The sequence below is a fragment of the Doryrhamphus excisus genome, linkage group LG16, assembly GCF_037039965.1.
Source record: "Doryrhamphus excisus strain RoL-2023G ecotype Guam linkage group LG16, RoL_Dexc_Guam_v1.1, whole genome shotgun sequence".
Classification (NCBI taxonomy): Eukaryota; Metazoa; Chordata; class Actinopteri; order Syngnathiformes; family Syngnathidae; genus Doryrhamphus; species Doryrhamphus excisus.
In genome coordinates, this window is record NC_136372.1 from 6,237,444 (window position 1) to 6,249,531 (window position 12,088).

Genomic DNA, 12,088 nt, shown 5'->3' on the forward strand with positions numbered 1-12,088 from the left:
ACGACGATCGGACCGCGCGGTAGGTCCTTGCGGCGGATATACGTTTCCGCCTGTGGGTGGCGCTATAGAGTGTATGCGCCCACACGGTAACGGACCGGAGGGTACCCCAAACCAACAGAAAAAATTAGGGGCCGATCCGACCGTGCGTAAGGAAGTTACGGCAGATATACCTTTCCACCAGTTGGTGGCGCTATACAGTCTATGTACACACACTGTCATAGACCAGAGGGTACCCCAGACCACCAGAAAAAATTTGGGCCTGATCCGACCATGTGGAAGGAAGTTACGGCTATATACATTTCCACCAGTTGGTGGCGCTATACAGTCTATGTACACACACAGTCACAGACCAGAGGGTACCCCAGACCACCAGAAAAAATTTGGGCCTGAGCCGACCATGTGGAAGGAAGTTACGGCTATATACATTTCCACCAGTTGGTGGCGCTATACAGTCTATGTACACACACAGTCATAGACCAGAGGGTACCCCAGACCACCAGAAAAATTTGTAGGCTGATCCGACCATGTGGAAGGAAGTTACGGCTATATACATTTCCACCAGTTGGTGGCGCTATACAGTCTATGTACACACAGTATAACAGACCAGAGATTGACCCAACACAGCAAAAAAAATTTCAAGACAATCTGACCATGAATCAGGAAGTTACGGCAGATATACATGTCCACCAGTTGGTGGCGCTGTGTTTTGAACATGGCTTCTGGAGCGTTAAGTGCGTCCTGTCTTGATAGACGTCTCCACCGAAAATCATAGTGATACGTGTAACGGGTGGCGAGGGATAATGAATTGAAACTTCTAGGTGGCGCTAGTGTGTCAATTTAGATTGGTGTCACATGGGAGCACCACCAGGGCGCTCAGGCCTGGATTAAGGCCTCACGTTTAAGATTTCAGCAGCCTGTGACCTTCTGCAGGCAAATGATGACCTTTTGATGGTCAATGGCGAAGGCTGACCATTCGCCGTGGCCACGCCCCCCACATGTGCTTTACACACATCATAGTCCATCAACTGACTTCATCAGTCTGTCAGTCAAACTGTGTATTGACTTTGATGTACATTGCTTCAAGGCAAGGCCAGACACCAGGCAGGGCCAGATATGAAATGGTCAAAGTTTGGTGGCGTGCCACGCCCACATCCTATGGAGCGGCCCAAAATCCTTCGCAATTTAACGTGGGCCATCCGTCTAGTGTCCGTTGATGCAACAACGGACTCATTCGGTCAAACCCCCTAGGAAGAGTTCGTCGAGATACGACCCATACATCCGCCCCCAAATGGCCGCCGCCACCTAAAATGGCCGACTTCCTGTTGGTTTTAGAACATGGGTTCTTGAGACTTTTTTGTGCGTCCTGTCACGAGTGATGTCTCCTCCGAAAATCATGCCGATACGTGCAACGGGAGGCGAGGGATAATTATTTTAAAACTTCTAGGTGGCGCTAGTGAGTCAATTTGGCTTGGTTTCATATGGGGGCCACACCAGGCCGCTCAGGCCTGGATTCTGACCCCCCCTATGAGCTTTCAAGCCCATGCGACCTTTTGCGGGCGAATGATGACCTTTTCTATGTAAATGGCGAGGTCTGAGCATTCGCCGCCAGGCCACGCCCACCACGTTCGCTTTTCCTGCATCATGGTCCATCAACAGGCTTCACCAGGCTGTCAGGCAGTGACCTTGTGACCCTGATGTTCAGCTGATGAATCTCCTGGCAGAAAAGGCCTCATGTAGATGACACGCCTTTAGCCTGTCGCCAATAGGTGGCGCTGCGACGAAATCAGGAAGTGACCTACGGGGACCTTCGGGGCGGGGCCATGATCACATGTACCAAGTATGATGAAGATCTGACCACGTGGGGCCAAGTTATTCACGTCTACAGTTACGCTCAGCGTGCAAGGGCCGGACATTTGAAAATGGGCAAAATTTGGGGGCGTGCCACGCCCACATCGTATGGAATATCCCAAAATCCTTCGCAATTTAACGTCGGCCATCCGTCTAGTGTCCGTTGATGCTACAACGGACTCATTCGGTCAAACCCCCTAGGAGGAGTTCGTCGAGATACGACCCCAACTTCTGGCCCAAAAACGGCCGCCGCCATCCAAAATGGCCGACTTCCTGTTCGTTTTCCAATATGGGTTCTTGAGACTTTTTGGTCCGGCCTGTCACGATAGACGTCTCCACCGAGTTTCGTGACGATAGGTGAAACTGGTGTCGGGGGCTAATTTTTTTTAAAATTCAAGGTGGCGCTAGAGAGCCAATTTTGGAACATGATATTTGAAACCCATAAAATATAAAATTTTTCGCCAGACCTGATGCGCTCGCCAAATTTGGTGAGTTTTCGGGCATGTTGAGGCCCTCAAAAAGGCCGACGGTTGGCAGAATAATAATAATAATAATTAAAACTGCAAGCAGTGATGAGCGGGCTCGAGCACCCCGACGCGCTCGGGGGTACGCGCGGGTCGGGGGTACGCGCGGGTCGGGGTCACTCGCGCGACCGGACGGGCGCGCGGACGCGCCGTACGAAAAACCGCGGCGAGCGGATAAGCGGTAAGGGAGTCACGGCACTTGCAATTTTCCACCAGGAGGGGGCGACAGCGGCGGCGAGGCGGGTGCGCGGTCAGGTCCCGTCCGACGCCGCGAACCGCCATAAAAAAATTCACGACGATCGGACCGCGCGGTAGGTCCTTGCGGCGGATATACGTTTCCGCCTGTGGGTGGCGCTATAGAGTGTATGCGCCCACACGGTAACGGACCGGAGGGTACCCCGAACCAACAGAAAAAATTACGGGCCGATCCGACCGTGCGTAAGGAAGTTACGGCAGATATACATTTCCACCAGTTGGTGGCGCTATAGCGTATGCACACACACTGTCATAGACCAGAGGGTACCCCAGACCACCAGAAAAAATTTGGGCCTGATCCGACCATGTGGAAGGAAGTTACGGCTATATACATTTCCACCAGTTGGTGGCGCTATACAGTCGATGTACACACACAGTCATAGACCAGAGGGTACCCCAGACCACCAGAAAAAATTTGGGCCTGATCCGACCATGTGGAAGGAAGTTACGGCTATATACATTTCCACCAGTTGGTGGCGCTATACTGTCTATGTACACACACAGACATAGACCAGAGGGTACCCCAGACCACCAGAAAAATTTGTGGCCCGATCCGACCATGTGGAATGAAGTTACGGCTATATACATTTCCACCAGTTGGTGGCGCTATACAGTCTATGTACACACACAGTCATAGACCAGAGGGTACCCCAAACCACCAGAAAAAATTTGGGCTTGATCCGACCATGTGGAAGGAAGTTACGGCTATATACATTTCCACCAGTTGGTGGCGCTATACAGTGTATGTACACACACAGACATAGACCAGAGGGTACCCCAGACCACCAGAAAAATTTGTGGCCTGATCCGACCATGTGGAAGGAAGTTACGGCTATATACATTTCCACCAGTTGGTGGCGCTATAGAGTCTATGTACACACACAGACATAGACCAGAGGGTACCCCAAACCACTAGAAAAAATTTGGGCTTGATCCGACCATGTGGAAGGAAGTTACGGCTATATACATTTCCACCAGTTGGTGGCGCTATACTCTCTATGTACACACACAGTCATAGACCAGAGGGTACCCCAAACCACCAGAAAAAATTTGGGCTTGATCCGACCATGTGGAAGGAAGTTACGGCTATATACATTTCCACCAGTTGGTGGCGCTATAGAGTCTATGTACACACAGTATAACAAACCAGAGATTGACCCAACACACCAAAAAAAATTTCAAGACAATCTGACCATGAATCAGGAAGTTACGGCAGATATACATTTCCACCAGTTGGTGGCGCTGTGTTTAGAACATGGCTTCTGGAGCATTAGGTGCGTCCTGTCATGATAGACGTCTCCACCGAAAATCATAGTGATACGTGTAACGGGTGGCGAGGGATAATGAATTGAAACTTCTAGGTGGCGCTAGTGTGTCAATTTAGATTGGTGTCACATGGGAGCACCACCAGGGCGCTCAGGCCTGGATTAAGGCCTCACGTTTAAGATTTCAGCAGCATGTGACCTTCTGCAGGCAAAATATGAGCCTTCGATGGTCAATGGCGAAGGATGACCATTCGCCGTGGCCACGCCCCCCACATGTGCTTTACACACATCATAGTCCATCGACTGACATCATCAGTCTGTCAGTCAAACTGTGTATTGACTTTGATGTACATTGCTTCAAGGCAAGGCCAGACACCAGGCAGGGCCAGATATGAAAAAGGTAAAAGTTTGGTGGCGTGCCACGCCCACATCCTAAGGAGCAGCCCAAAATCCTTCGCAATTTAACGTGGGCCATCTGTCTAGTGTTCTTTGATGCTACAACGGACTCATTCGGTCAAACCCCCTAGGAGGAGTTCGTCGAGATACGACCCCTACATCTTCCCCCAAATGGCCGCCGCCACCTAAAATGGCCGACTTCCTGTTGGTTTTTGAACATGGGTTCTTGAGACTTTTTTGTGCGTCCTGTCACGAGTGATGTCTCCTCCGAAAATCATGCCCATACGTGCAACGGGAGGCGAGGGATAATTATTTTAAAACTTCTAGGTGGCGCTAGTGAGTCAATTTGGCTTGGTTTCATATGGGGGCCACACCAGGCCGCTCAGGCCTGGATTCTGACCCCCCCTATGAGTTTTCAAGCCCATGCGACCTTTTGCGGGCGAATGATGACCTTTTCTATGTAAATGGCGAGGCCTGAGCATTCGCCGCCAGGCCACGCCCACCACGTGCGCTTTTCCTGCATCATGGTCCATCAACAGGCTTCACCAGGCTGTCAGGCAGTGACCTTGTGACCCTGATGTTCATCTGATGAATCTCCTGGCAGAAAAGGCCTCATGTAGATGACACGCCTTTAGCCTGTCGCCAATAGGTGGCGCTGCGACGAAATCAGGAAGTGACCTACGGGGACCTTCGGGGCGGGGCCATGATCACATGTACCAAGTATGATGAAGATCTGACCACGTGGAGCCAAGTTATTCACGTCTACAGTTACGCTCAGCGTGCAAGGGCCGGACATATGAAAATGGGCAAAATTTGGGGGCGTGCCACGCCCACATCGTATGGAATATCCCAAAATCCTTCGCAATTTAACGTCGGCCATCCGTCTAGTGTCCGTTGATGCAACAACGGACTCATTTGGTCAAACCCCCTAGGAGGAGTTCGTCGAGATACGACCCCAACTTCTGGCACGAAAAAGGCCGCCGCCATCCAAAATGGCCGACTTCCTGTTCGTTTTCCAATATGGGTTCTTGAGACTTTTTGGTCCGTCCTGTCACGATAGACGTCTCCACCAAGTTTCGTGACGATAGGTGAAACTGGTGGCGGGGGCCAATTTTTTTTAAATTTCAAGGTGGCGCTAGAGAGCCAATTTTCGAACATGATATTTGAAACCCATAAAATATCAAATTTTTCGCCAGACCTGATGCGCTCGCCAAATTTGGTGAGTTTTCGGGCATGTTAAGGCCCTCAAAATGGCGCTCATTTTGGGAGAAGAAGAATAATAATAATAAACGGAACGATTACAATAGGGCTTTCGCACTGGTCAGTGCTCGAGCCCTAATAATAAACGGAACGATTACAATAGGGCTTTCGCACTGGTCAGTGCTCGAGCCCTAATAAACATTACGATTACAATAGGGCTTTCGCACTGGTCAGTGCTCGAGCCCTAATAATAATAAACATTACGATTACAATAGGGCTTTCGCACTGGTCAGTGCTCGAGCCCTAATAAAAAACGGAACGATTACAATAGGGCTTTCGCACTGGTCAGTGCTCGAGCCCTAAAAATTAATCAGAGATCCTCTATACGCCAAGAGCTGTTTTTTGGAATCTGCACTCTGATTCATAAAAATAGTACGTTAAACTTCAAATCAATAACTTTTTTGGTATTAAAAAATTACGTTTGCTACAAACACATTTCAATCCGTTGATGAATTATCACCTCATACTTCGGTACGTGACAAAATTAAAAATTAAAATAAAAAACTTAAACTATATTATGAAAGCAGGAAGTGAACAAATGTAACAGTTACTGATTGTAAAAGTACCAGATGGAGGGGTAGGATTTAATAAGCTTTGCTTCTTCCTACTCCTTTTGGACATGTGGAACTGTGAACTGATTATGTGATGCATTCAATTGTAATCTGATGCATGTTCAAATGAAATAAAACCATTACCATCTAAATGGTCTGGTCTACATGAAAATCAGTAACTTATCAATTTCAAAGGTACATGTTAGCATTAACTTAACCTAAAACTTAACCTAAAACCCAGATCTTGCAAGCATCCTTTAAAAGCTTAGGGGTCTCGGACATGTCTGTAAGCCTGTTGGAAAAACCAGCATAGACTAGTATATGATGTGTTTTCATGCTCGTTGCTGGTCTACACAACGTATGCTAGTCATGCTGGTAGCTGGTCTATGCAGTCAGACTGTGCCTGGTCCAAAAAAGGCGAGAAGCAAAGAAATACGATGGAGAAATGTCATTTTGCACACAACTTTATTGAACTCAAAACTCGTATAGTATAGTATAATTAGGGCTCGAGCACTGACCAGTGCGAAAGCCCTATTGTAATCGTTCCGTTTTTTATTCTGACGAAAGGACGGCCATTTTGAGGGCCTTAACATGCCCGAAAACTCACCAAATTTTGCAAGCGCGTCAGGTCTGGCGAAAATTTCGATCTGGTGGGGGTCCCGAAAACAATGTTCCAAAATTGACTCTCTAGCGCCACCTTTAATTTTTGAAAAAATTGGCCCCCGCCACCAGTTTCACCTATCGTCACGAAACTTGGTGGAGACGTCTATCGTGACAGGACGGACCAAAAAGTCTCAAGAACCCATATTGGAAAACGAACAGGAAGTCGGCCATTTTGGATGGCGGCGGCCTTTTTCGTGCCAGAAGTTGGGGTCGTATCTCGACGAACTCCTCCTAGGGGGTTTGACCAAATGAGTCCGTTGTTGCATCAACGGACACTAGACGGATGGCCGACGTTAAATTGCGAAGGATTTTGGGATATTCCATACGATGTGGGCGTGGCACGCCCCCAAATTTTGCCCATTTTCATATGTCCGGGCCTTGCACGCTGAGCGTAACTGTAGACGTGAATAACTTGGCTCCACGTGGTCAGATCTTCATCATACTTGGTACATGTGATCATGGCCCCGCCCCGAAGGTCCCCGTAGGTCACTTCCTGATTTCGTCGCAGCGCCACCTATTGGCGACAGGCTAAAGGCGTGTCATCTACATGAGGCCTTTTCTGCCAGGAGATTCATCAGATGAACATCGGGGTCACAAGGTCACTGCCTGACAGCCTGGTGAAGCCTGTTGATGGACCATGATGCAGGAAAAGCGCACGTGGTGGGCGTGGCCTGGCGGCGAATGCTCAGGCCTCGCCATTTACATAGAAAAGGTCATCATTCGCCCGCAAAAGGTCGCATGGGCTTGAAAACTCATAGGGGGGGTCAGAATCCAGGCCTGAGCGGCCTGGTGTGGCCCCCATATGAAACCAAGCCAAATTGACTCACTAGCGCCACCTACAAGTTTTAAAATAATTATCCCTCGCCTCCCGTTGCACGTATCGGCATGATTTTCGGAGGAGACATCACTCGTGACAGGACGCACAAAAAAGTCTCAATAACCCATGTTCTAAAACCAACAGGAAGTCGGCCATTTTAGGTGGCGGCGGCCATTTGGGGGCGGATGTATGGGTCGTATCTTGACGAACTCCTCCTAGGGGGTTTGACCGAATGAGTCCGTTGTTGCATCAACGGACACTAGACGGATGGCCCACGTTAAATTGCGAAGGATTTTGGGCCGCTCCATAGGATGTGGGCGTGGCACGCCACCAAACTTTGACCATTTCATATCTGGCCCTGCCTGGTGTCTGGCCTTGCCTTGAAGCAATGTACATCAAGGTCAATACACAGTTTGACTGACAGACTGATGATGTCAGTTGATGGACTATGATGTGTGTAAAGCACATGTGGGGGGCGTGGCCACGGCGAATGGTCAGCCTTCGCCATTGACCATCAAAAGGTCATCATTTGCCTGCAGAAGGTCACAGGCTGCTGAAATCTTAAACGTGAGGCCTTAATCCAGGCCTGAGCGCCCTGGTGGTGCTCCCATGTGACACCAATCTAAATTGACACACTAGCGCCACCTAGAAGTTTCAATTCATTATCCCTCGCCACCCGTTACACGTATCACTATGATTTTCGGTGGAGACGTCTATCATGACAGGACGCACCTAATGCTCCAGAAGCCATGTTCTAAACACAGCGCCACCAACTGGTGGAAATGTATATCTGCCGTAACTTCCTGATTCATGGTCAGATTGTCTTGAAATTTTTTTTGGTGTGTTGGGTCAATCTCTGGTCTGTTATACTGTGTGTACATAGACTCTATAGCGCCACCAACTGGTGGAAATGTATATAGCCGTAACTTCCTTCCACATGGTCGGATCAAGCCCAAAATTTTTCTGGTGGTTTGGGGTACCCTCTGGTCTATGACTGTGTGTGTACATAGACTGTATAGCGCCACCAACTGGTGGAAATGTATATAGCCGTAACTTCCTTCCACATGGTCGGATCAGGCCCAAATTTTTTCTGGTGGTCTGGGGTACCCTCTGGTCTATGACTGTGTGTGTACATACACTGTATAGCGCCACCAACTGGTGGAAATGTATATAGCCGTAACTTCCATCCACATGGTCGGATCAAGCCCAAATTTTTTCTGGTGGTTTGGGTTACCCTCTGGTCTATGACTGTGTGTGTACATAGACTGTATAGCGCCACCAACTGGTGGAAATGTATATAGCCGTAACTTCCTTCCACATGGTCGGATCAGGCCCAAATTTTTTCTGGTGGTCTGGGGTACCCTCTGGTCTATGACTGTGTGTGTACATACGCTATAGCGCCACCAACTGGTGGAAATGTATATCTGCCGTAACTTCCTTACGCACGGTCGGATCGGCCCCTAATTTTTTCTGTTGGTTCGGGGTACCCTCCGGTCCGTTACCGTGTGGGCCAACCACTCTATAGCGCCACCCACAGGCGGAAACGTATATCCGCCGCAAGGACCTACCGCGTGGTCCGATCGTCGTGAATTTTTTTATGGCGGTTCGCGGTGTCGGACGGGACGTGACCGCGCACCCGCCTCGCTGCCGCTGTCGCCCCCTCCTGGCGGAAAATTGCAAGTGCCGTGACTCCCTTACCGCTTATCCGCTCGCCGCGGTTTTTCGTACGGCACGTCCGCGCGCCCATCCGGTCGCGCGCGCGACCCCGACCCGCGCGTACCCCCGACCCGCGCGTACCCCCGAGCGCGTCGGGGTGCTCGAGCCCGCTCATCACTGCTTGCAGTTTTAATTATGAGTATTATTATAAGTCTAATTTTGCCTTGTTCTATCCACAAAAAGTCAATACAAATGGTAAGAAATGTTGTAATGTTTAAACTAGTAACATTTGACTTTTACATAACAAGTACGAGTCCTCTGGTTGTAGGAATATGCTTGAAAAATGTTAATTGGGGGTAAATTTTTAACCAAACTTGAATTTAATGGCAACTTCCTTTGCCCATATATGGTATTTTTGAGAAAGTTTCATGCAAATGGGTATCTGTGTTATTGTTTACTGTTTTAATATGCTCCTAATAAGGTAAAAAATGGCAATCTGAACAACAAAATATGCTTTTTCTCCTTTCACAGTTCCAGAAGTCGATCACTGAAGTGTCACATGACCCACATGAGCCATTCAAGAGTAGCAATTCAGTAAGATCATCACAGTTTTACATATATTCAATCGTGTTGTGTCATAATACCCGCCGACTTGAGTGATCATGTTTGGGCTGATGTGAAACAAAAGGTGAAAGGTGAAACAAAGTGGAGCCCCCCCCCCTCCACACACACACGCATTTCATGTCATTTCCTGTCTGTGGGCTCTCTTTCATTTAGTCTCCGTCTTATTCTGGGAAATGAAGATGTTGTGTGCTTCATTTTCACTTGAAGCTTATTTTATATTAATAAATGTCACTCTTGTGTCTTCTTTAGCAGTCTCCAAATGAAGCACGTCATCATCAATGGGGCGAAGGAAAAATGCTTACATATACCGCTGTTGGAGGTAAACATTCAAACGTGTTCTTCTCACTACACAAGATTAAAGCTTCAAGCCGGGCAATCCTAATCCTAGCATTAGCACCAAAATGTACACTGATTTGAATTCTGCCAAATAGATTCATGCATTATTCAACACTCGTGGAAAAAAAGCCTCAAATTTATCAAGCTTTTAGTTGTTCAAGGGCCTTCCTCTAATGGTTTTTAACAATCAACTATGTGAACATGACCTTGAGCTCCATACAAAAGGCATGACCTAATTACCAAAATAAATAATAATGATAACTTGCACATAACTGCCTGAATTAAAAAAAAATAACCCCAAATGATAAACAAAATTAATGTATATACTATGCAGATCGATAATTTATCTACGGATTGTTGAAGTTGAAATCAAAAGTGCTAAATAAATATTATTAATAAAAATATACAAAGACTTATATTTTATTGACTATAATATATAATGATTAATTACAAACGTAACATACATTAACAAAACATACATTTGATAACGTGTATATATACTATATATGTGATATTTTGTAATATATATTTATAAATATATTCCACAAAAATATATATTTATTTATATTTAATTTACTATGATGTATAAATTGTTATATTTTATTGACTATATTATTGGCAAATAAATTGCTAAATGAATAAATAATATACTATATTTATATTTTTGTATCTTTTGTGTGTGTATATTTATTTTTGTATCTTGTATGTGTGTGTATATATATATATAATACATATTTTATTTTAGCAAATAAATTGCTTAATAATAATATAATGATAATATTTATTGTATTTGGTGTGTATATATATATGTATGTATGTATATTAAATTAACTTTAAATTAAATTTTGTATCATCATATATACATCCTAAAAATATTGTGACATATGCCTAACAATAAAATGATAATAAAAAATATATTTTTTGATATTATCATTATTATTATTATTATTACCATAATCAGAAGACAACATTGATTCTTATGCTATGACGTACGACATGGTTGTAAAGATGTTATTGAAAGGTCCCATTGTTACTTATTGTTGCTTTAAAGAACACTAAAACATATTATGTGTCTCCCACAGGCACCAAAGCAATTAAATGGATGGCAAAGCACCCGGACGCAAACTTGATCTCAGAGTCGGGCTCTGCTCTGACCATCATGAAGGACGGCTATTACTTCTTGAGTCTGCAGGTGACGTTGTCCTCGTTCCAAGAGACAACGTGGTCCAAAACGGTGACCCTTTGGCGCAAAAGCAACAGCGGCATCAAAGTCCTCCTGCAGGGTACCATTAACCCCTACACGTACACCACAGGCCTCCTGGGCAAGGTGGAGGGGCTGTTTGCAGGAGGAAGACTAGAGGTCACCATCAGCCCTGCAAGCGGGAATATCGATGACGCGGAATGGCTGACTCACCTGGACGTCATCTACTTGGCCAAGCCTGACTTCTAGGCCTGGAGTTACGTAACATTGAGGTACACTTGCAGTACATTTATTTCTTACATGAAAATACTACTAATAGCTATAAAACATCACCACTACAACTTCCTGTTGGGAATAATTTATGATGTGTGTGATGGAAGAAAAAACATACAGTACTTTTTTTTGCTTGATATTTTATTTTTAATTTAAAGGTAGAACGTTTTATTTGGAATGGCAAACTTGATTTATTTCATATACTATTTATTTATTGATGTGCTAATGTTTTATTTCACATACAGTACATGCAGTCTAATGTATTTATATGTACAAATAGGTTGGCAGGTATTTTGATATTTCATACATTTAAATACCGACCTTGTGTACAAATGAGTAAACTTTGATTTATTTAAATTAGTTTATGTATTTTATTCAATATGGTGACGCACGCATTTGCTTTCAAATTTAAATATACA

At 45.8% G+C, this 12,088-nt stretch overlaps 1 protein-coding gene across 1 annotated transcript in view; it reads left to right on the forward strand.

Moving 5' to 3' along the window:
• The window catches only part of LOC131103024 (uncharacterized), a 162,129-nt gene extending 150,261 nt beyond the window's left edge, over window positions 1-11,868 (forward strand). The window contains exons 4-6 of the mRNA XM_078797100.1: window positions 9,767-9,829; window positions 10,109-10,178; window positions 11,278-11,868. Of these exons, the coding sequence (XP_078653226.1) occupies window positions 9,767-9,829; window positions 10,109-10,178; window positions 11,278-11,645 (501 nt within the window). The 3' untranslated portion in view covers window positions 11,646-11,868. The remainder of the gene's footprint in view (window positions 1-9,766; window positions 9,830-10,108; window positions 10,179-11,277) is intronic.
• Window positions 11,869-12,088: the final 220 nt, after the last annotated feature.